This window comes from Ips typographus, linkage group LG10, assembly GCF_016097725.1.
Source record: "Ips typographus isolate SLU linkage group LG10, UJ_Ityp_2.0, whole genome shotgun sequence".
NCBI classification, from domain to species: Eukaryota; Metazoa; Arthropoda; class Insecta; order Coleoptera; family Curculionidae; genus Ips; species Ips typographus.
Window position 1 is genome coordinate 6126743 of NC_138431.1, and position 24319 is coordinate 6151061.

The 24319-nt window shown below is 36.8% G+C and overlaps 5 protein-coding genes across 9 annotated transcripts; 3 read left to right on the plus strand and 2 right to left on the minus strand.

Annotated features, from left to right (window-relative positions):
* Positions 1–13: 13 nt before the first annotated feature.
* Positions 14–1310, plus strand: vnc (GNAT family N-acetyltransferase vnc). Of its 2 annotated transcripts, none has more exons than XM_081988415.1 (2): positions 14–155; positions 545–1310. In XM_081988415.1, exon 2 carries the CDS (start codon positions 741–743, stop codon positions 1254–1256), a length of 516 nt encoding a protein of 171 aa, XP_081844541.1. In that variant the 5' UTR covers positions 14–155; positions 545–740; the 3' UTR covers positions 1257–1310. The 2 variants fall into 2 exon arrangements, with proteins under 2 accessions (XP_081844541.1, XP_081844540.1); XM_081988414.1 differs by lacking the exon at positions 14–155 and adding an exon at positions 253–413.
* A 985-nt stretch (positions 1311–2295) lies between these two features.
* LOC145734641 (G-protein coupled receptor dmsr-1-like) lies at positions 2296–17204 on the plus strand. 2 transcript variants are annotated; one of them, XM_081988125.1, is made up of 4 exons: positions 2296–2422; positions 14582–15386; positions 15437–15587; positions 16931–17204. In XM_081988125.1, the coding sequence occupies exons 2-4, from the start codon at positions 14610–14612 to the stop codon at positions 17125–17127; spliced, it is 1125 nt and encodes a 374-aa protein (XP_081844251.1). In that variant the 5' UTR covers positions 2296–2422; positions 14582–14609; the 3' UTR covers positions 17128–17204. The 2 variants fall into 2 exon arrangements, with proteins under 2 accessions (XP_081844251.1, XP_081844252.1); XM_081988126.1 differs by lacking the exon at positions 2296–2422 and adding an exon at positions 14153–14298.
* Positions 6756–13028, minus strand: LOC145734640 (uncharacterized). Of its 3 annotated transcripts, none has more exons than XM_081988121.1 (15): positions 12800–13028; positions 12576–12749; positions 12308–12523; positions 12122–12262; positions 11915–12072; positions 10487–10786; positions 9572–10432; positions 9443–9520; positions 8421–8552; positions 8262–8339; positions 7926–8195; positions 7515–7868; positions 7345–7467; positions 7223–7297; positions 6756–7167 (listed from the first exon to the last, which is right to left on the minus strand). In XM_081988121.1, exons 1-15 carry the CDS (start codon positions 12925–12927, stop codon positions 6761–6763), a joined length of 3495 nt encoding a protein of 1164 aa, XP_081844247.1. In that variant the 5' UTR covers positions 12928–13028; the 3' UTR covers positions 6756–6760. The 3 variants fall into 3 exon arrangements, with proteins under 3 accessions (XP_081844247.1, XP_081844246.1, XP_081844245.1); XM_081988120.1 differs by having other exon boundaries at positions 7926–8210; XM_081988119.1 differs by having other exon boundaries at positions 7926–8339.
* A 113-nt stretch (positions 17205–17317) lies between the features above and the next one.
* LOC145734642 (uncharacterized) lies at positions 17318–18309 on the plus strand. The gene is made up of 3 exons (XM_081988127.1): positions 17318–17472; positions 17529–17751; positions 17805–18309. The coding sequence occupies exons 1-3, from the start codon at positions 17419–17421 to the stop codon at positions 18233–18235; spliced, it is 708 nt and encodes a 235-aa protein (XP_081844253.1). The 5' UTR covers positions 17318–17418; the 3' UTR covers positions 18236–18309.
* Positions 18310–20617: 2308 nt separating this feature from the next.
* Positions 20618–22933, minus strand: LOC145734646 (exoglucanase B-like). Its single transcript, XM_081988143.1, has 5 exons — positions 22809–22933; positions 22113–22755; positions 21612–22057; positions 21130–21558; positions 20618–21073 (listed from the first exon to the last, which is right to left on the minus strand). The coding sequence occupies exons 2-5, from the start codon at positions 22751–22753 to the stop codon at positions 20673–20675; spliced, it is 1917 nt and encodes a 638-aa protein (XP_081844269.1). The 5' UTR covers positions 22754–22755; positions 22809–22933; the 3' UTR covers positions 20618–20672.
* Between the last annotated feature and the right edge of the window lie 1386 nt (positions 22934–24319).

Sequence of the window (24319 nt, forward strand, 5' to 3'; positions counted from 1 at the left end):
CCAACCAAGGATTTAGATCCGCCCTAATAATCTGTCAAATGTCCTTTTACTAACAACTGACAGTTGACACTGACAGCTTTGTAATTTTAAAACTGGAAAACCACTGATTTTTCCACTTTTACACTTGTATTTTCTTCAAACTTGCAGGAAAAACGGTAAGTATCACTTAAATCGATTATAATATTACGTAGGCGTTAATCAGTTTTGTGGTAATTTCCAATAATTTTGTTTACGTAAATAAAAATTGTTGATTTTTCAACATGGCGCTTGCAAATGTAGACCCAACACTATACGTTTTTCTTTTTAGTTTTTTTGTTGTAGTGTTTAGTGTAGATAAATAATGGAAAAACTACTGTTAGCCGCAGTGTCTTTTTTTGCTGCTGCTGCCGTAGTGATAATTTTCGTAGCGCTAGGTAAATGTGGTTTTTCACTTTGTCTTTGTTCAAAGGTTAGGTGTGGGCAATAATAACACAACCTTATTAGGCTCTTATCACTTTATGTTACTGTGTTTTTCTAGTATAACTGATGCAATTTACTCCTTTAGGTTGGTACCTTCTGTGGGTCCTGATTTTAAGCAGATTCAAGTTCATCAAGGACTTGCTGAACAGTGCCAGGGGGTTGAACAATCCCCCTCAAGGTGACCAAGCAAAAACCAGCCGTACTAAACTTAAGAAGACTAGAAAAGACTGATTTTTCACTTACTTAAGTAACAAAAAGTTAATCATAAGTCAATTATCATCATGAATATCCGGTGTGCTAGACCTGAAGATCTCATGAACATGCAACACTGCAACCTACTATGTTTACCTGAGAATTACCAAATGAAATACTACTTTTATCATGGGTTGAGCTGGCCCCAACTCAGTTATGTGGCCGAGGATGAAAATGGTAAAATTGTGGGTTATGTACTGGCAAAAATGGAGGAAGACCAAGAGGACATGAAACACGGTCACATAACCTCACTAGCAGTGAAACGATCCCACAGACGACTGGGCCTTGCACAGAAACTGATGGATCAAGCTTCTGAAGCGATGGTGGAGTGTTTTGATGCAAAATATGTCTCATTGCATGTTAGGAAGAGCAACCGGGCGGCACTCAACTTGTACAAGAATTCACTGAAATTTGAAACTGTCGAAATTGAACCGAAATATTATGCTGACGGAGAGGACGCTTATTCGATGAGAAGGGATCTCTCTGAATTTTCCAAGAAAAGGGACGTGATTAGTAAGCCTTCAGAGCAAAAAAGTGAAGAATGACTTTTGTACTTTTCCTTTTATGTATAGATATAATTATTAAACTTTAAAACACCATACTTTTTGTATTTTTTTGTTTTAACCCTAAAAACCTTAAAAACGCCTAGTTTGAGGTACTTACATGCTATTTAAAGGAAGAACACCATTTACAAGACTAAAAAAGCAACAGACTTAAACGCGTCAATTACCTTTACGTTTGTAATGAACGTTTCCAAACCTCTTCCAAAAATTGAATTAGTTTTTTGCAAGTGGAAAAAGTGTGGTTAGGTTTCCATTTTGGACGGTCTCCTTGTGGCGTTGTTGTGTTTACCGATTCTAGTCGATCTAGTACGTGCTTATTGCACGTGCACGTTCGCTCTTCTATGTTTTCAGACAATTTCCATTAGAAAATACCTGGAAAACACTATTTTCTTTACTGTTTACCTAAACACCACAAACTCAAAATTTTAAAATTTCAAAAATGTCACGTGATATCTAATTGACCAATCCGACGTCATTGCGTAGTCGGCCATGCTGGATTAAGCTGAACCAAGCTGATCGGCTGACAGATTGAAATGCGTTTTTTAAAGCTATTTTCCACAAAATGATGCATTTCTGACATTTTTAAACAATTTAAAAGTTACGTAAACGTGTTCTGATGGTCCCCGTTTATTCTGACCCCTTATATGGAGTAATAACCATAATTTGATTAGCTGTCAAATATGTCTCTTCCTTCCACCAAGATATAGTAAAAATCAAAGCAAAATGGCATGACGTAGACGTCATATTCAAGACTTTTCAGAGCATGTGTTGTTTCTTAACTTATGATTTTCTCTAAACTGTAATTTAAGGAAGCACGTGCGTTGTTTATTTATTGGCAGGTAATTTTGGCATCTTTCACATGTAGGAAAAAGTATTCGAAAAAAAATCACCCTAAAGATGGGCGAGAGAAAAGAAACAGAGTTTTCAAAGAATTTTTCATGCTTTTCAACCAGACGTAGACTGATAATATTTTTGGGGAAAGTTTTTGCGTTAATATGTCGTACAACATGCGCCGTCTCGACCAGTTGATCCCCATTTTCCGATCTCGCTTTTCCAGTCAAAAGCGGCGTTATCCTTGACGAGGTCGGAGGCGCTCGTCTAACGGCAAAGAAACGCGCGTTTTCCCGGGTTTTCTTACTTTTTCTTCGGTAAGTAATAAATTACTATATGATCTTTTACTCGGATGTCTGCCATAAAATTGCTTTTTGTGTCGTAATGGTCCGAACATAAAGTTTTATGATGCTTTCTGATATGTTATTGCGCTCCGAGTTAATTCGAATAAGTGTTCTTTAGTTAGGAACAGATTAATTGAAAATACGGGGTGTCTCAAATTGTTATATAAACCATCTTTAGTCTGTGATTCAAAATTTCCACCCCTTCAACTCCAGAAGGAATTTCAATTTAATTTCAATAGCATCCCAATCCAGCTTTGTACATGTTTATACCAGATAAAGCTGATGCATACAAAGATTGCGTATTCCCTGCTTTATACATTCAATTCCTCTGGCAGCTGATTGAAGTAGGTACGTTCTTTTCCTTCAACGCAATTTCCTAAATGTAACCGGAACGAATCTAATCATTCTTTTTCTTCCCGATTGATTTTATCAATTATTATTGGTTTCGTAGACTTTTCCATAAAATAATGATGATTACAGGTGGGATTTCCCACGTTAAAACTCTTTTAGTTTGTAGTTTGAACTGTCACAAGAATGTGATCAAAAGAGCAAAACGTTTTCGCTGCTTAAAATAGAGAATCCTCTTAAAAAGAGCTAAATTACTTTAGAGGGTCTTTATGGAGGCTTTACGCAAAAACTAAATGAAATTACGACTTGTTGAGTGAAAATTTCAAATTAGAACAATATGCCTCCAATAATTGGCTGTGGTTTGCCAAGAACCACCCACTTCAACAAGTCAGATATTGTCAAACGTAGTAATATACAGAGTGTTCCATTTGAAATAATGCTGTAAGGTTCTAATTTGTTCCGACAAACACCATTAAAAATTAAGGCCTTTCTAAATAGCTTCTTTGTTCGAAAGCTTCTTAAATGAAATTACTACTCCATTTTGTGGTTTAGGTGGGACATTATCCCAGTTTACCGTCTCGATTAGCTTTTTTTTTTTGCTATAATAAATCAGGTTAGGGCTTTTAAGCTCCAACGTGGATAAGAGGCAGGACTGGACTAGATTTTTCCGTAAAAAAGCAGAAATTCTGAAAATATTTTTGCCAGTGCTGAGTAAGTGTATGTATTATCTCTATAGTGTTGTAGAGTTTTGAAAAGGTAATTTTTTACTTATTCTAAATGTGCAAAAATATACAGACGTGTGTCCTATTTAAAAAAAAGTACAGGTCAAACCACCCCAATTAACCTTGAAACTTTAGAGTAATAAACGATATTTCAAGGCAGCAAAATCGTGCACTGGCACAGGAAATTACAGTAAAACACACTTATTGGATTTCAGAGGGATTATTTACGTCCACACCCCTGTTCAATAAAGGGTAAATCGGATGCAAAAACACCTTCATAATTCAAAATTTCCCTCTCGATTTACTATTCTGGTCGAAAAGTTGCTATCAATCTTGTAGTGGCTGCGACGTAGGATAAATGCATAATGCAATGGAAAAACCGTTTCAACTTTATGTTTTCTTTAGGACCAAAGACAAATACTGATTTTTTTCAGTTAAATTGGTTTGCTTTCCATTAGTTGAAGGGAAAGTGGAGGAGCTGAAAGTGTGGGCTGGAGGGATAATTCTCAGTTACTGCAGAAAGTGTACTTTTTAGGTTAATTTAGATAAACTCTTGCCAAATGTCCTTCTGTGCTCATCTAAATCTACTGACTTTTTTGATGTTTGTGCACGTGCTGACAACAATGGCTGACAAATGAAAAACGGGAATTTTCCCTCGACAAAACTGAATTTTTCCTATTTACTCCCCGTGTAACCTTCAACTACAAAAGCTTTTTTCCTCTGTCAGTGTTCAATCCTAACTAATAGATCTGCGATTCGTGGCAATAAACGCTTTGTTTTCCTGTTTTTCCCGTTTGATTTCGAGGACATCCTATACAATAGGGAAATATTTTAATATTGGAAAGGCCTGGGAAAATTCTTTTGCAAGGTGCGCCACTTGGTAATAAATTAACTTCACTTTTGCTTTGATTTCAATCAAATCATTAATTAACATCCAGTTTAATGTAAATTATTTACTTCGGTTAACTAAATATTTTTTTAATTTGAGGGCGTGTTTTTTCAATCAAAAGTAATTTAAAAATAATAAAAGTGCCAGGTTTATTATACCAGATGACGAAAAACGAGTTATTTATATACTTTCTCTCAATCAAAGCACCTTTGCGTTGCTGTTACTTCATTTATTTTGTTTTTAAATTAGTAATAGTCATAACAATTTGGCAACGTTCAACAAACGTCAAATGCAGCTGACTTCTTCACTTACTTTTTCTAGGGAGGGTGAAGGGGTACAGAAAGCTGAATAAATCACTTTCATTAAAGCTTTTCACAACATCCCTAATTTAGCCTCCTTCCTACACCTTCATCCATCAAATGCAAGCATAAATTGACTAACTTTCCAAATTTCGTTACGAAAATCACGTTCATGAAAACTTCCGGTTCACTTATAGTCAAAAACTTAGTCCCAAGGGAGTTTTATTGTTATATTAGCTCCGCTAGGAGCACGTTTTACAATTCAGACAAAATTGCTGTGACGTTATGTAATTTTCAATCAATTGTGCATTTTAGAAACGACCTGAAGAATTCTAGTCACTTGTACAGGCCTCTGACAATTCTTAGAGGGTTTTAAATTACTTGTAGAGATCTCTCGGTTAAGGACACTTCTAGATGTCTCTGGCAATTCTAAATAATCCTTAGAAGGTTTAAACTACTTGTAGAGGCTTCTGGAACATTCTAAGCAATTCGTAGAAGGTTTAGAACACTTGTAGAATTCTCTGGCAATTCCAAGCAATTCTTAGAAGGTTTAGAACGCTTGTAGATGTCTCTGGCAATTTTAGAAGGTTTTCAGTGGTATTTAGGAGCCTCTGGCAATTCTAAATAATTCTTAGAAGGTTAAGGACACTTCTAGATGTCTCTGACAATTCTAAATAATTCTTAGAAGGTTTAAACTACTTGTAGAGGCTTCTGGAACATTCTAAGCAATTCGTAGAAGGTTTAGAACACTTGTAGAATTCTCTGGCAATTCCAAGCAATTCTTAGGTTTAGAACGCTTGTAGATGTCTCTGGCAATTTTAGAAGGTTTTCAGTGGTATTTAGGAGCCTCTGGCAATTCTAAATAATTCTTAGAAGATTTACATTACTTGTAGAGGCTTCTGGCAAATTTTGAGCAATTCTAAGAAGGTTAAGAACACTTTCAGTGGTCTCTGGAAATTTTTAGAAGGTTTTCAGTGGTATTTAGGAGCCTCTGGCAATTCTAAATAATTCTTAGAAGGTTTACATTACTTGTAGAGGCTTCTGGAACATTCCGAGCAATTCGTAGAAGGTTTAGAACACTTGTAGAATTCTCTGGCAATTCCCAGCAATTCTTAAAAGGTTTAGAACGCTTGTAGATGTCTCTGGCAATTTTAGAAGGTTTTCAGTGGTATTTAGGAGCCTCTGGCAATTCTAAATACTTCTGAGAAAGTTTATAATACTTGTAGAGGCTTCTGGCAAATTCTGAGCAATTCTAAGAAGGTTAAGAACACTTGTAGTGGTCTCTGGCAATTTTTAGAAGGTTTTCAGTGGTATTTAGGAGCCTCTGGCAATTCTTAATAATTCTTGGAAGGTTTAAATTACTCTTAGAGGCTTCTGGAACATTCTGAGCAATTCTCAGAAGGTTAAGAACACTTGTAGAAGTCTCTGGCAATCTTTAGTGTGTTTTCAGTCACTCCAAAAATGGTTCTAAATGGCTATTTCACAAACTGGTGGTATGTTTCAGAAAAAGTTTACCACTTTCTGCGAATTGGCAATGTTTCCATTTCTTTACCGCTGTGACGTCATAGCAATTTAGTTTGATTTTCCCTATACGTCTAAAGGGTTTCTGCAGTTTTTTTAATCACCACCAGCTAAATTTGGCCCCCTAAATTCGATTAAATGTATATTAATATGCTGGAACGTTGGGGTAAAATTGCATTCGGTGTGTAATTGGGGTCATGTGCCGGAAGATTAAAACTCACCAAAAACCAACGTTTTCATAGCTAGTTTCGGTTCAGTTATTTGAATAAGTAATCAATAAACCTGCACTAGAGGTGGTTTTGTTTTGCCCAGGGAGATTAATTAATACAAACCCTACTGAAACTATTTTTTACCGAAAAATTACTTTTTTTTTAATGCTTGAATAACGGTTTGGTGTATAGGAAAAACAACGGGAGAATTACCTGCTGGGTAAATTAAGTTCTACGGTTTGCAGAAATAAAGGGCTCTGCAAGAGAAACTGTAGAAGTAGACACAATAATACACAGGCAACCTCAAAAACACTCAAATTAAATCAAACAGGTTTATTAATTTCGTCATCACTCCGTATACAAAAGAGACTCCCAGATTGGTTCGAGGACACCCTGGAACTAGGCAAATCAAACAGCCTCAAGTGACTGTCAATGATACTACTACTAGGCCCACCAATGCCCATCTCGATTGAGACTGGACCATTGTAAGTGCACGAGTTGTCTCCCACCAGCATCCCGTTTAAGGATTCCTCACTAAACACGCTCATTTCTGAGAGCTGTAGCCCTTTTGAGGGTTCAGAAACCGCCAAAGTACGGCCCAAACACACAAACTTGCACGTACAGGAAGATTCCCGGCAGTAGCATTTTGGTGTTTGAGTTTCTGCAGTTTTTGATGTTTTCACTGTCGTGGTACTCTGTGCTGTGCTGTTTGGTTCGCTCCTGTATTGCTCTATTTGTAGAAAATTGTTTATGCCACCAGTTAATTTTTGATACAAAAAAATCACCGAAAATCATGTTTTCTGGTAGGAAAACATCTGAAGAAGTTGCTACATTCCTCAACCCCATATCAGACCTAGAATCTACACTCCAAAATTAAAGGAGGTTTTGGATTTAAAAGGTAAATTACCAGTGTAAGTGTACAACAACTTTTTTTCCCCCGGGATTTTAATGGACACGCGTGGCTTGTTTCCGGAGATGCTGTAGGGAGAAGACACTATGGAGGATCTCAGAATTGAGGTTCTTGGAGTTGCTGAAAATTTTCGTGCAACTAACCTTAACACTTTTGCCAACACTAACCTGATTTTTCAGTTGAAAACTCTTCTTCAAAACTGTCGTTGGATATGTTGGTGCCTTGAGTTAAGCTCTTGGTGTAGTGGGGATCGTACTGGGAGGCAAACTCCACAACGTCTTTGCTTGTTGTAATGGCAGCTGGACAGGGACAACACCCACTATGATCCAGTTCAGGACATTTGGGTGGCACTGATAGGATTTGTTCCACTGGAGTTGGTTGTGTCGTCACTTTTTCTGGTTTTTCTGGTAGTTCATCAATTTGAATAGTTAGTGACGATTTGGTGATTATGTCATCAATGACTTCCCTAGCTGCTGCTGGTATTGTTACTGTTCCCTGACGTATTGGAATGGAGAATTGTTCTAGAAAATCACCATTTTTTACAAAAACCTACCGGAAAAAAAGTCAAACTCAATCACCTTTAGGTACCATCTCAAATTGATCGATAAGATACACTGAAGTATCGATAACATCTTCAATAAACTCTTTTAGGGACATGTGGATTTGATTCAACTCCCCTCCACTACTACTACTAAGCTTTTCGTAAATTTCACTGTCCTTTATGGTTGGTTCACTAGAAGACAGAGGAGTAACAACATCGTCCTCATCATCAGGCTGCTCCAGGGGTTTTTGGTACAACAACTCCACCTGTGGGCTCAATCTTCGGAAGACAATTTGTCCGGGACGCACTACACATTCAATTTCTTCAGGTGGTTCAAGTTTACAGAATTTAGCGGTGTGAGGTAACGGTTTACCGTTTGAGGGGTTTTCATTGGACATGGGGCTGTTGGTGGTTACGCCACTGGAATTTGGTGTGTGTGGGGCTCCATAACCTACGATTTTTTTTTTTTGGTTGGTTCAGTGGTAAATTGGTTTGTTTGATGATGTGATTGACCGGGTTTATGTCTGTATACCCTTTGTTGCCGTTGGACAGCTGGCTTCGGTACTGACTGACTTATAACCTAACAATTGACATGTGTTGGGGTAACAGTAGTTGTCACTTTTATCCGAGTTTGTACGATTTTCCTGAGCAATTTGGGATTTATCTAAAATTTTTTAATATAACGTAGCCACTCGAACAGTTCATTAAAAGTTTATTAGGATTTGTGAACATTCTATAATAATGTTGAAAATTGCCTGGAAACAAAAAGGGGCTTGAAAATATTCACAGTAGCCCAAAAATGTTCGAAACAGTCTAATAATGTTAGAACAATCTATAAATGCTCATAATTCGTATCAAAAATGTTTAAACCTGCCTACAAATGCTTGATATATTTAAAATTTTGTTCAAATCATTGTAAAAAGGTTTAAATCACTGTACAAAAGTCTAGAAGTGTTAAAGTTGTATCAGAAGTATTCTGTCCGGACTACAAATGTTTGACAAATGTTAAAACCCTTCTAAGAAGATTAAAACTTGTCTACAAATGTTCAAAAGGATCAAATAAAGTTCAAATCAACCTAGAAATATTAAAACTCGTATTCAAAATGTTGAAATTGTCTAGCAAATGTTTAAAACCCTCTAAACAGTTCAGAAGAATCAAATAAGGTTTAAATTAACCTAAAAATGTTCAAAAACATTCTAATAATATTGCATTTTTTTTAGAAGTATGATATTGAATTAGAAAATGTTTACAGTATCCGAAAAATGCTTTAAATACTCTAATAATGTTCAAAAAAAGTCTGACAAATGTTCAAACAAATGTTTAGAAAGGCTGAAAACTGTCTGACAAATGTGCAAACCCTTCTAAAAATGTTTAATAATATTCAGAACAACCTAGAAGTGTTCAAAATTGTTTAGTCCAATCTACAAATGCTTAAAATGTTTAGAAATGTTGAAAATTGTCTGAGAAATGTTCTAACCTGTTTAAAAATGTTTATTATCAAACAATCTAAATCCTAATCAACTTTTAACTGTTTGTGAGTTAAGTGTTTGTACCCTCAAAAGGTTCCTCATTGCCAGCCATACACCCTATTTCCTCTACCACAACTGGTTGAGGTTCCACATTCAATTGACCTGCAAATCCCTCAAAATTAACTTCTTTTCACTGAAAATGAACCATAAAACCTGAAGTTTTGCGACACAATTCTGGGATACAACATCCTTTAGGAGCGCACATACAATCGTTATTCTGCAAGGAGTCACTCCCGGTAGCTTTACTGGTACAATCTGGAGCTTTGGTTCCCGATGATGGCGACGTCCGAAACGTGGACTTTAACCACTTGCAGCAACTGCTTTTTGATCGTTTTGAGGTCTGGGCTGACCCGTGCACCTTCGGGGATGACTTTGCACCCGGAGACACTTTGGAGGTGGTCACTTTTGCTAGTTGTCCTTTATCTATCATTGTGGTGCATTGACCTGGTGCGCAAGGTTGGTGTGGTTTAGTTTGGCAAGACTTGCAGTAACACAATTTGCTAGTTTCTGGAGGAGTTAATCCTGGGAGGGATTTGCTGCCCTCGCTAGTGTCTTTTTCAGGGCTACCCTTACTGAAACTAGTGCTGTAAATGGTCTCAGCTTTATCACTACCATTCAAACTAAATCTTCTACTCTTAACATTGTTGTAACTGTTACTGGAAATAGCTTTTTTAGGGATTGCTTGCTTACTGTTACTACCGTTGAAACTAGTGTTTTCATTGTTGCAGGAAGTTTCCAATGCGGGTTCTTCATGAGTTTTCTCAATATTGTTTTCTTTGTGACTACTGCCACAACAACTTTTGGAAACAGCTTTTTGAGGGATTGCACTAAGGTTTCCTGGTAAGGATTTACTGTGACTACTATTGAAACTAGTGTTATCATTGTTGTAAAACGTTTTTAATGCCACTTCTTGATGATTTACTGCAGTTTTGTTATTGTGACTACTGCTACAACTTTTGCTGGATGTAGCAAGTTGATGAGCAGGACTTCTTATGGTTAAAGGCTTTTTATCTTCTAAAAGAACCAATTTTTCAATATCTTTCGGGCTTGTCTCTGATCTTTCCTTACCTGTTTTTTCAGTTAGGTTACCAGCATCTTTTACGCAGACGACACATTGCAACTGACAATTGTTTGGATGACAATGGTAGCATAGAATAGATTTCTCCTGCTTTGCTCCTGCAGTAACAGTAGCCTTATTAGCTTTGCTACAACCACAAGATTTGCTTTTCGTTCCACTTGGAAAAGTGTCTTTTTCAGGTTCATCAGTCAAATCGACGACAAAAGCTTCTTCCAGTAAACTTTGAATTGAAATTGCACGAGTAGTGCACTTTGGGTATTCGGTCAGAGTGTGACAATCACGTTTTTGGCCTAAAATCCGGACAAATTAATTAAACAAACAAATTAATGCGATTTGTAAAGCTTCAAGCGAAAGTTTCCCAACTATCCGTACAATATAAATTACAGAATTTCCAACAAAGTAAACCAAGTCCGGATTAGCAGCAAAAGTTGGTTTTCCATCACTTTCTCGCTATTTAAATTATGCAACAACTCGGAAAACTCTTGTAGCAAGCAAAAACATTTCTAACAGTTATTTTCAAACTGGAATCACAATTATGGAGTTTTCCCTTCATTTACAGACTTTTGGGGAAAGTTCACTCTGATAGAATTAAGTAAAGAATTACTTTAGAGCTATTCTGATACCGGAATTGTGTTTTTCCGGTCAATTTTGTTCCAACTAGTGCTAAGAACAATATTTTTGGTGTACCTACATTCAATCGTGAATTATATGAAGAGAAACCCACTTGGAGTAAGATAATGACTGTTTTAACTACATTTTTGGAATTTTCATTAAATTTTCTATTTAATAACCTGAAAAAACAGTACAAAATTTGGTACAGTCAGGTAGAAAAACGGTGTCAAAGTTTGAACTACCAAAAAACAGTTTGAAGGGACAGTCAGGGACAAAATCGCTTGTAAAACCCACTTGGAGTAAGAAAGTGACTGTTTTAACCACATTTTTGGAATCCTCATTAAATTTCCCATCCAATAACCTGGAAAAATACTGCAAAATTTGGTACAGTCAAGTAGAAAAGCGGTGTCAAAGTTTGAACTACCAAAAAAACAGTTTGAAAAGAGAGTCCGGAACAAAATCGCCTGTAAAACCCACTTGGAGTAAGAAAGTGACTATTTTAACCACATTTTTGGAATCCTCATTAAATTTCCCATCCAATAACCTGAAAAAACACTACAAAATTTGGTACAGTCAGGTAGAAAAGCGGTATCAAAGTTTGAACTACCAAAAAACAGTTTGAAAATACAGTCCGGAACAAGATCGCCTGTAAACCCCACTTGGAGTAAGAAAGTGACTGTTTTAACCACATTTTTGGAATTCTTATTAAATTTTTCATCCAATAACCTGAAAAATCACACATGTTATAGGGCTGAAGATAGGACAGCCAATGAATGGGGCTATCACTTGACGTTGACTAGACGTACTTGAAAAATGTCCACTTGCTATGGTTTTCTTCGTGTTCAGGTTGAAACCTTCCGATTTCGATTTGCTCACTGTGTTACGACAGCCTGCTTGCAGCACTATGGGATCATTGATCACTCCATGAACTTCAGTGAAAGCGTCCAGATCTTTTAAATCCACCCTGTACGTTTGGTTTATAGTTACAGGGTGAAACTGTAAGAGAAACTTACTCCCTCATGGGCAGAAGACTTTTGAAAATCTTGTTATAATCCAAACGGGAAAAATCCTCATCAAACGGAACTGCCACATAAATCAGGCCGTTTTGCAGTGAGGCCGGATCAAGCACGGCCTCACCGTCAACATTAGTCAAACTGCAAGCCTTTAACTTTACTGGTGATTTTATTCTATAAACTTACTAGCGAATTCCAGTGGGAATGTCCAGTTTTCTGGCAATGGCCTGTAAAATCAATCTCCAGGCCTGCATATCAAAGTCGGTGATGACAACTTTACAAGGAGTTTCCCGAGTTTTTCCGTTGGCCAACACAAAAATTACGACTCTGACTGTTCCAGGCCTTTGTGGCCTAACAGGAGTTGGCAAAATCGATCCTTGTTTTTCCTTAAGGGTCTTGTAGCTGGAGTTGTATTCTTTATGATATAACACAAGCCCAAAAACCTTAAACTAACCCGTCTTTGAATAATTTCAGTTTTTCAGTACCCAAAGCGACATATTTTCCATTAGGTACCAAAGCCTCGAACGAGCGTACGATGTCCTTACTATCCAGATGGATTAGGGTTCTGACGAACCCGAAACTGGGCCTTATAGTGTTGGTAATCAAGCTTAGAATGCCGTTCCAGGATCTGGAAATTGATGGTTTAACCATCCAGGAATCCTAATTGCCACTTATTACCTATATAATTTGGGATTTATGACCAGAACGTGGCCGTTTCCATTACAATCCCCATTTTCCCACACGTAAATCCGTTTTAGAGATCTGACACTATTCGTAAAACTGCGTGATGTGCTCCAGATGTCCATGTTTCAGGTGTTTCATGGTTTTTGGATTAGTTTTCACTGCCTCAGGATAATCTGATGGACTAATTTAGGGGGGCGGTTACATTTTTTGTGTGTAAACGTCAAGAAACGTGACATTGATCAGTTTTCAGTGTCAAAAAATGCCTTTAGGGTGTTGTTTCCAACAAAATTGTTATGTAGAATGTGATTTCAATTTTGCCTTTTGGCAATAACAAAATTCATTCTCTCCAGTTTCTAGGGAAGTTTCTTGTATCTTCTTATTAAAGTTTCCTCAAGTTTGAGCAAAGTTTCGGGTTGTTTCACTGGTAAATTACACGCAAAATGGTAATGTTTCGAATTTCAAACCGACCACAAATACACTACCGTAAAATCGCCTGTAAAACCCACTTGGAGTAAGAAAATTACTGTTTTAACTACATTTTTGGAATCCTTATTAAATTTTCTATTTAATAACCTGAAAAAAGTACAAAATTTGGTACAGTCAGGTAGAAAAACGGTGTCAAAGTTTGAACTACCAAAAACACAGTTTGAAGGGACAGTCAGGGACAAAATCGCTTATTAAACCTACTTGGAGTAAGAAAGTGACTATTTTAATCACATTTTTGGAATCCTCATTAAATTTCCCATCCAATAACCTGAAAAAACACTACAAAATTTAGTACAGTCAGGTAGAAAAGCGGTGTCAAAATTTGTACTGCCAAAAACACAGTTTAAAGGGACAGTCAGGGACAAAATCGCCTGTAAAACTTACTTGAAGTAAGAAAGTGACTGTTTTAACCACATTTTTGGAATCCTCATTAAATTTCCCATCCAATGACCTGAAAAAATAGTGCAAAATTTCGTACAGTCAGATAGAAAAGGGGTCAGTAACAAAATCACTTGTAAAACCCTGTCTTTTCTTTCTATTACATTGTTACGTCATTACATATTGTCTTGATTTTTCCTATATATCCACATTGAATAATTAGGTTAATTAAATTCAATTGCAACGAATCCCCCGAATCTTTACATCTATCAAAACACGGTTTTCCCATTGAGAATGAAAAGAAAAACGCTATTGGCATTACCACGGTGGAAATTCGCATTTTCCGGTCTAAATTTAAACCTTGTGAGGCTTTGTCGAGCAAAATAACTTTATTGGAACAGGTGGAAAAACGGTGGCCATTTTGTTTTTTTTTTTAATGAAACATTATATATTTTCCAGTTGAAAACAAGTTTAATCCTCGTTTAATTTATTGGCTTAATCTCAATTTTTTGTAATTATCGCTTTTGATTAATTATCTGACTATCAGTGGAACCAGTTCAGTTCGCGTGGAACCTACTTTCAAGTGCCATGATACTTACGAAAGACACCCGGTAGATTACTTTTCTACAGTAAGTTTAATTTAAATGAATCTTCCAAAACCCTCAGTTTTCTCGAGTTTTGACTCGGAAGGTAGTAGGCTCAGAAGTGTTTTCTAGTTTAAAAAAAAGCAGTTTTTGTACACCCTGTTACTTTTTGCCTTGTAACTCCTTAAGGGAACCCTTAAGGGCAAAAATACCTTAATACAATCTGGTACAGGATGAAATTTCCTACAACTTTCCTTATTTACACTTTTTTGTAGCTTATCAAATTATACTTCCCTGTTTAAAACTAATTGGTACTTTTGTATTTCAGATTGCCAAACAATGCATTGCACAGCAATATGAAAAACTTCACTTACTGCAATCTGAGTGACTTCGGGAAGCCTTACCGAGAGTATGTGCACGCTTATTTGAGCCTCTCGGTATGTCTCTTCGGTTCCATTGCCAACATTTTCAATATTTGCGTTTTGAGGACGAAAACCATGAGGTCCCCTACCAATTGCATCTTGACTGGTTTAGCTTTGGCCGATTTGCTGGTGATGCTTCAATACATCCCCTTTACGATTCACAGATACTTACCCAGTTCACCCCTTCACTACTCACACTACAGCTACGGGTGGGCTGTTTTTTATAAGTTTCACTCCTTATTCACTTTGGTGCTTCACTTTATCGCCTGCAGTTTAACGATCATTCTGGCTGTATGGAGGTTTGTGTTTATCACACAAATTCACATTAGTAGCAGGATTTGTTCGAATCAACGCACCACTAACATTGTTATTGTTCTGACTTATTTATTTTGTCCTTTGGTGTGTTTTCCTATGTTGTCCACTTTGGAGATTACACCGTACCAACAACTTTGCACTTTAGAAGGGTTTATAGTAAATAAAAATGAAAGATATTTGTATCATCCAAATGAGTTGATAAACCAGACTATTTACGTGTTATACCCTAATGATCCATACAATTTGAGCATTTGGATTTACACCGTTTTGCTCAAGTTTGTACCATGTTTGTTGCTTAGTTTACTCTCTTATAAGATCATATCAGCTTTGGTTGAAGCCAGACAGAGACGGGCTAAATTGTTGAGCAACAGTACCAAAAAGGCTAACGCCATTCAGGTTAGTTCATTTAACTGGGAAATAGAGCTGTAAATACTGTTTTTTTTAAGGTGTACAGGGAGAACCAAGCAGACAGAACCACAAACATGCTACTGGCCGTTTTGATCCTGTTTCTTATCACCGAGTTTCCTCAGGCACTTTTAGGGCTGATAAGCGCCATTCTAGGGCAAATTTTCCTTGAGGAATGTTACGCTCCTTTAGGTGAGTAAGATGGATTAGCATTAAAAATTTCAAACTTCTTTAGACCGCCCTGTATAGTGTTTTTTATGAAAATGTCAAGTAACTCAGTCATTTAGGAGTAAAAACAGAGTGGACTGAATTTGACATTTTCTACTTTAATACCCTGTAACTCGGTTATTTTAATAGTTACAGAGTGGTTCAGTATACCATTTTGTAGCCCTTGAAATATTCTCTAGACCATCCTATATAGTATCTATAATCCAAATGTCAAATAACTGAGTTATTTAAGAGTAAAAACAGAACAGGACAGAATTTGACATTTTCAACTTTAATACCCTGTAACTCGGTTATTTTAACAGTTACAGAGTGATTTAATATACCATTTTATAGCTCTTGAAATATGCTTTTGACCACTCTGTTTAGTGTTTATACGACCGTTACCATTACGATGTGCTAAGCTTTAGACGACTTAAAATGGTTTCTGACATTATGGTGAAAGCGCATTATACATGTAATTTTCTTCATTGTTTTTTGTCTGTACATTTTGGTAAATATCTCGAAAACGGTTCAAAATAGAAATTTGAAATTTTTGTTAAACACGCAGCTTGCTGAGGTGCCACTTTTGCTGAGTATACAATTTTTCTGTACGACGCACCGTTTGACAACCTTAAAAAATTCAAAACAAAAATGTTGACAATTTTGAAAACAAATAAAATTTGGAAAAAAAATTTCAAATTAGAAAATTGACTTTGATCGAGCAATTACATTTGAGTTAATGGTAAAAATATGACGTAATGTGCCAAAAAGAAAGCTATGCCTTAAAAATGGCAAAAATCGTATGTTTTCATTACGGTCATGTTGAATGATTTTTCGAGGCGTAGCTCTGTTATTTGTGGTCTTAGTCGGCAAGTTTAAATAGGAAAGTTGTAGGAAATTTTATCCTCTATAGGAGTGTTAAGAGGCACTTTTGGCCTAAGCAGTCGTCTAAGGGAGATATCTGCCAAAAACTGCCCTGAGGCACTCAAGGCAATTCAATTGACTGTGTCTTCGTTATTTGGAAAGATATGAAAAAACTGTAAAGACAAAAATTTGTAGGGAATTTCATGCACTACAAGATTGCTTAAATACACTTTTTCTTTAAAAGCTCTCCTAAAGAAGATATTTCCAAAAAACTGACTCAGAGCAGAAAAAAGTGATTTCAGCAAATTCACTCAAGCGTATCTCAGTTATTTTGAAAAATTGTAAAAGAGAAAAGTTGTAGAGAATTTTATGACCTAAAAAATTAATTCAAGCAGTTTTACCCTAAAAAGTTTCTTATAGAAGATAGTTCCAAAAAATACATTTTTATAAATACATTTTTTCAGGAGATGTAATGGACATAATGGCCTTGATAAACTCCTCCATTAACTTCATTTTGTACTGCGCAATGTCCCGTCAATTCAGACAAACTTTCCAGGACATGTTCCATCTGAAGAAAGTGTTTGGTTGGATCAGAAAACCGAGTCTGAAGAGCACTTTAGTGGAGGAAACTAGGGCTGACACAAAGATGTCTTTAGTATAGCTGAGTTGTTACTGGTTGCATACGAATAATGTTCTGTGATGTTTTGAATATCGAATAATTATAGTAATTTGATGTGATTTATAGTGTTTGCTTTGGAAAACTACTAGATTGCTCAAGTGCGCGACCTGATAAAAAAAATCTCTCCCATTTTTTTATTTGTTGCTAGTACAATGGATTGCAAAACTGTTTTTCTAGGGCACGAAATGCCATTAACTGATAAGTCGTTAAATTCCCCTTGGAAATCATATAAAACTGCTATTGATTCCATTATTGCACTTTATAGTAGTAATAATGTGCAAGTTTACAGTTTTGTTGCTTATTTCTGTGGTGATTTTCTACCATCAGGTATTTCCTTACAATTCCTTACCAAGCACTTTCAAGGAAGAGTATAATAATTTTAGGTAGAAGCTTCTGGCAAAGACCAAGCCAAAAAAGCCTTCCACCAACTAATGGCAGCCATTGACAAGGCTATAACCCAAGCCCAGGAAGCCTTGAACAAGGCTGTGGAAGAACTGCAGTCCAAATCTGCAGAACTTGAAGGCAAAGCCAAAACCGAACTGGACAAAATCTTAAAACCTTTAAGGATCAAGTTGGACGACCTAATTGCCCAAGCAAACGACAAAGGTAAGACAACTTTGCCACAAAAAAAAACAAGAAAAAAACTAAAAACAAAAAAGGTTTGGACGTGTCCGAGTGTCAGAAATACGTGGACGATTTCACCAACACCCCAGACAACCTGGTGCACAATCTCCTGGACTGTTTCAACCAACAACTAACCCAAGCCCAAGGTTATGTGAACAACGCTCTGGACAATGCAAAAAAACTGGAACAGGACCTGGCGACGATAGATGGAGAAATCGACAAGTGTGGAGAGAAGAAAAAATGGAAAGAAGCCGAATGTTATGCGAAACTGGTGAAGAAAATTGCTGAAGATACCAGCAAAGCGCCCCAACATATCGTGGAGGATGTTGGGAAGATGGTGGTTTTGATTGGTAACCTGGTGCCTAATTTGGAGGCTTGTTTTATGCTCCAGGTTACCAATGGTGGTAAAGATGCTGCCAAAGATGTGGTGGATTTTGCACTTTGTGCTGCCCTACCATTCCCATAAATAACCGTCAATTTGGAACCCTTAATATAGTTTGTTTTAGTTTTATATAAACAATTAAATAATGCTTAAACATTTTTCTTCCTTCCTTCATTTAATCAGTATTTTTTTTATAATTAAAAACACAAGTTGAGCATAGTCCAGACTGACTTTTTCAACCGTATTCAACACAGTCTGAACCACATTTAACACTAACACATATGTCACTGTCACCTGCTAAATTTTGCAGGTTTTTTCCACAAGTTTTTTTTAACTGGGGAAATACAATACATATTACAGGATGTGATAACTTACAGGGTTGTGTTGGTTTGTCGGCCCCTGACCACCTATAGGGACTATGAGCTATTTTTAAAGTAACATTATCAGATTCTACGGTTGATTCTGAACAATTTTGCTCTCCTATAAAATGTTCGTATCTTTAACCGTTTCGGAGATATTCGTCAAAACAAGTTACTGGGGATCTTTGACCCAAACTCCCTAAATTAACGCAAAATTTTTCAAAATTAAATATCTCCGCCATTTTTTCAGTTACAGGCTGCGTAAACCACTCAAAATAATGTTCGTTCAGTGTTCTTTCTTGTCATACCAGTCACTTGAGTAGTTCCTGTCAAATGTTTACAGGGTGTCCCAAAGTAGAGTGTTACGCTAATTTGACGCTCTTTAAAGAGCTTTTGCAGGCTTTAGCAGGTGTACAAGGTTATGGTACCTGATTGTACACTTAATTAAGAACAATTTTGCTCTCTTATAAAATTTTTAGGTATATGTATAGTGTTTTTTTATGAAAATGTCAAGTAACTCAGTCATTTAGGAGTAAAAACAGAGTGGACTGAATTTGACATTTTCTACTTAAATACCCTGTAACTCGATTACTTTAGCAGTTACAGAGTGATTCAATATACCATTTTGTAGCCTTTGAAATCTTCTCTGTACCACCCTGTATAGTATCTATAATTCAAATGTCAAATAACTGAGTTATTTAAGAGTAAAAACAGAACAGGACAGAATTTGACATTTTCAACTTTAATACCCTGTAACTCGGTTATTTTAACAGTTACAGAGTGATTCAATATACCATTTTATAGCTCTTGAAATATGCTTTTGACCACTCTGTTAAGTGTTTATACGACCCTTACCATTATGATGTGTTAAGCTTTGGACGACTTAAAATGGTTTATGACATTATGGTGAAAGCGCATTATACATGTAATTTTCTTCATTGTTTTTGTCTGTACATTTTGGTAAATATTTCGAAAACGGTTCCAAATAGAAATTTGACATTTTTGTTACACACGCAGCTTGCTGGGGTGCCACTTTTACTGAGTATACAATTTTTCTGTACGACGCACCGTTTGACCTTAAAAAATTCAAAACAAAAATGTTGACAATTTTGAAAACAAATGAAATTTGGAAAAAAAAATTCAAATTAGAAAATTGACTTTGACCGAGCAATTACCTTTGAGTTCAAGGTAAAAATATGACGTAATGGGCCAAAAAGGAAGCTACGCCTTAAAAATGACAAAAATCGTATGTTTTCATTACGGTCATGTTGAATGATTTTTCGAGCCGTAGCTCTGTTATTTGTGTTCTTAGCCGGCAAGTTTAAATAGGAAAATTGTAGGAAATTTCATCCTCTATAAGGGTGTTAAGAGGCACTTTTGGCCTAAGCACTCGTCTAAGGGAGATATCTGGCAAAAACGGCCCTGGGGCACGATAAGGTCTAGAGATAATTTAGTAGCAAATTCAACTGACTGTATCTTCGTTATTTGGAAAGATATGAAAAAACTGTAAAGATCAAAAGTTGTAGGGAATTCCATGGACTACCAGATTGCTTAAATGTACTTTTTGTTTAAAAGCTCTCCTAAAGAAGATATTTCCAAAAAACTGACTCAGCAGAAAAAAGTGATGCTTAATTGCTCAACAATTAAGAACAATTGCTCTCTTATGAAATTTTTATATCTTTAACCGTTTTCGAGATATTTGACAAAAACCAATTAGTTTTAAAAGAAAACAAATAGTTGGCTTTTGCTTTGGTTAGCCACGTAATTTTGAGACACTCTGTATAACTAAAATTTGTATAGAAATGTAGTAGACTTTTGTATCTACCATTTTAGTATTCAAAGTTTTCTTTTCAAACTATTAATTAAGCTTGTAATGAAGTGGCCTAAATTGAATCAATATCTACATTAAGTGAAGTTCAACTTTGGCAAGTGACTACGGTTACACCAGCTGAAAGTTATGCCAAATTTGATGTGTTATTTACTCAACACGTTCGATGTTAATAAATGGACCAAGGTGTCCGGAGTAAACATAGCAAAATTGTTATGACACAAGCCAAAACAGGTTAAAGAGATGTGTTAGGGTTGTTACAAAATTAAATCAACAGCATCAAATTGAACTAATTTATTCATAAATATCAGACATTATCTACAAAACGAATTGTTTATTCGTTGAACAAAAGTCCGTAAGTTCCAAAAGCCAAAGCGATATCAGCTTGAGCCCAGAATCTGTGGTAGGTGAAGGAAGGAGCAGCACCACCGTTGAGGTATTCCTCGACCTTGTACCATTCAGGGTCGTTCTTGTACCAGGAACGGATTTTAATGAAAGTGGCTGAAGAGTCAATGACGTCACCGTTGGGGTAGGTACCAGTCCATCCAGATGGAATGTAGACGGCATCGTTGAAACGGGAGTAGTCTTCACGAGTTTCAGGGGCGGCAATACCCTTTTCATCTCTGTAGAGGTCGTACATGCTGTCCAACAATTTCTTGGCTACTTCCTTGGCGGAGGAGTCACCAGATTTGGCGGCGTAGTAAGAGAGAGTACGGGAAAGAGCTCCGGCGGTACCTGTTTTCCCAAAATAATTACTAAAATCCTAGCAAAGGGTTAAAAGAGAAACCTACCGAAATCTTGTCCCCAGGTGCTGATGGTTACATCAACATTTGGTGGATCACCAGACCATCCAAGGTTGCCGGGAACTTGAAAGTCGTCTCCGTCGAATTTAACATTGGGGATCACCCACGCAACCCATTTGTCCAAAAGAGTCTTGGCTTTGCTGTCACCAGTGACGTAGTAGTATTGGGCCAAACGGTCAGCAGACCAAGGTTGCATACCGAACCATCTGTTGGATGGAGGGTCATGGTAGACGGGTTCCCAGTCGTAGAACATACCGTAGAAGGTGTCGTTCAGCAAGTCAGAGGAGGGTTGGGCGTAGTGACCATCCCAGGAGTTGGTCACACCACCAGAGAAAGCACCTTCGCTGGTTTGCAAGTATTCGTACAGTTCCAATTGCCTTTCCAGAGATTTGGTCCAGTCTTCCACAGCGGTAGAACCTGCAGGTTATCAGACTAAGCAAACGAAACCCAAAACCATAAAAAAAACATACCTTTAGGTTTCAAGGAATCGACATGAGACAAAGCGTAAGCAGTAAGAGGGTTTTGGTAACCAAAGTGAGAGGAACCGTCTCCAATACGCCAGGACCAGTCGTATTGAGCGTTGTAAGAACCACCCCAGGCGAAGTACCAATTGATGAGGTAGTGAGCGCTTTCCTTGCCAGTACCACCGGGGCACGAGTACGCATCGTAGCAGTTACCGATCTTCTTGAAGTATTTGTCGAAGAGTGAGTACCTGAGGTAGTCACCCATTTTGGCGGCCTTGGTAAGAGTGCTGGAGATGGAGCTTTCGACACCCTTTTCGGTGGCCCATTCGTGAGCCCAGAAGGCGGCTTGGATAGCCCTGGCGTCAGCATCAGGAGCGGCGGTGTATTTGTACTGGTGGGAGTAAGAGTTGTCCTTGGTGAAGAGGTCCAAAAATCCATTAGAACCTCCGTATCTATGTATAAATAATTATTAGTAAAGAGTGTCAATGTTAGGGAAAAGGAACATACTTGAATTGGTCGCAAGTGGGTTGAGGAACAGTCTTCCATACTGATTCCATGGCACCTCTTTGGTAGTTGTTGAAGAAGGAAGGTCCACTGGTACTAGGTCCAGATTCGCACTGTCCTTGGACATTACCAAAACCGTAGACGTTGTCCAGATCAAAGAGCCAGTGCATAGAGTAGAAGGAGTCACTACCATAAGCAGATTTCAGCTCAGCGGCAAGAGGGTCTTGACCTACTGGTACGCTGCTGTCAATTTGTACAGGGTAGTCACTGGGGTCATCTTCCTCAGCGGCGTAGGTAGCTGGTTTGGCAGAGTCGTAGCTACCGTTAGATTCTTGGAGGGTGGGAATGGTGTATTTTTCCAAAATCTCCCAAGCTTCGTTAAATCTGGAGAAGTCTCCTTCAATGGCTCCGTACATGGCTTCCAGCCAGACGTAGTAACTGACGGCTTCGGAGGTGGTTTCGTGACCATGGTCAGGGGCTTCAACAATCAAAGTTTCCACGCTGTGGTAAGGAACACCATCACTGGAGAAGTATCCATTGGAGGCACTCTTGATTTTGTTGTATTGTTCCAAGAAACGGTCGGTGTAGGTACCGGCATGAATGCCAGCCACCAAGGCTACCGCAACGATAGCAAGGACTTTCATGTCTAACCAAAAAAATGTTACTTAACAAAATAACTTAAAAAATCAAGTGGCTTACCTTCTGCAACACCCAACTCTGGAAGACTGATGCCTTGGTCTTCGTCCAGAACACTTTTTATACAAACGAAAACAATGTTATCACCAAAAAAAATTTAAGGGCCTTGTCAACAAAACCACTACTATTAATTGATTTGAATACGCATTTACATTTTCGTAAATACCGGTAGGACCAAGCAATTCAATTAACACTTACAATATCAATTAATCAAACTAATTTTTGATATATTATTTGGGCCACCGTGTTTGTTTGATAGAAAAATGTGAAGAGATCTGATACTCGTTGAAATTATTTGAATTAATCGAGAGTAACCGTGAAATAGTAAAATCATCGTTCCTACTTGGAATTTTTAAAGTAAGTGACTGTTTTATATGTTAAGGTTAGTGGATTTGGGCTTTTCTGATCTATTTTCTGTAGGAAAATTAAACATATAAATAGTATAACTGTATTTTTATCAATTAACTGATTTTAATTAAGCAAATAAAATGCAATATTTTTTGAGTACCAGTAACTTAAATAATAATGTAGAAAAACCCTAATTTGGTAACTTAGATTATATTTATATGCAGGACAATTTGCAGACAAAAAATGCACAAATTATAGGACTAAAGCTGTATAGTAATAATTTAAAACTGTGAATAATAACTTTTGTAAATCCGTTCCTGTAGTATCTAAAAATTAAGTTAACAAATAACAAATTTTAATTTTTATTCCTTATGTGCATTTAAATTTTGTTTCTTTTTTGTAATTTTACAGGTTTAAAAATAAATATTGTCTCTTAAGAGGGAGAAAATTAAGTTGTAACTATTATAAAAAATCCAATTGTCAACTTAGAATATTTGATGTTTGACAGAAATATCTAGTGAGTTCAGTGAAGCTTTTAGCCTGTTTTAAAATCTTTTGAAAGCTTCTAGAATAGTTGAAGAGCATTTGGAAAGCTTCTCTGCTGTTTCAAGAGCATTTGGAAACTCTAGACACGGTTTTGAAAGCTTTTAAACTGCTCTAGAATCATATAGAAGCTTCTAAGCTGTTTTGAAAGCTTCTAGACTAGTTGAAGAGCATTTGTAAACTTTCAGACTGTTCCAAATATTTTTGGAAGCTTCTATGCTGCTTCAGGAGCATTTGAAAGCGTTTGGAGTTTTTATAGTGTTTTGGTATCTTTTTAGATTACTTCAGAAGCATTTAGAGTGGTTTAGAATAGTTTAAAAAGCATATTGAAGGTTATATACTGCTTTAGAAGCATTTGGAAATCTTAGACTATTTATTGAAAAGTTTTAAACTGCTCTAGAATCATACAGACGCTTTTAGACTGTTTTGAAATTTTTTGAAAGCTTCTAGACTAGTTGAAAATCATTTGGAAGCTTATTAGGCTGTTCCAAAAGCTTTTGAAAGCTTTTATGCTGTTTCAGGAGCATTTGGAAACTTCTAGACACCTTTTGACATTTCTATAGTGTTTCGGGAGCTGCTGAAGTCCTCTTAGACTACTTTCAGAAGCGTTTGGTGTTCTTAGA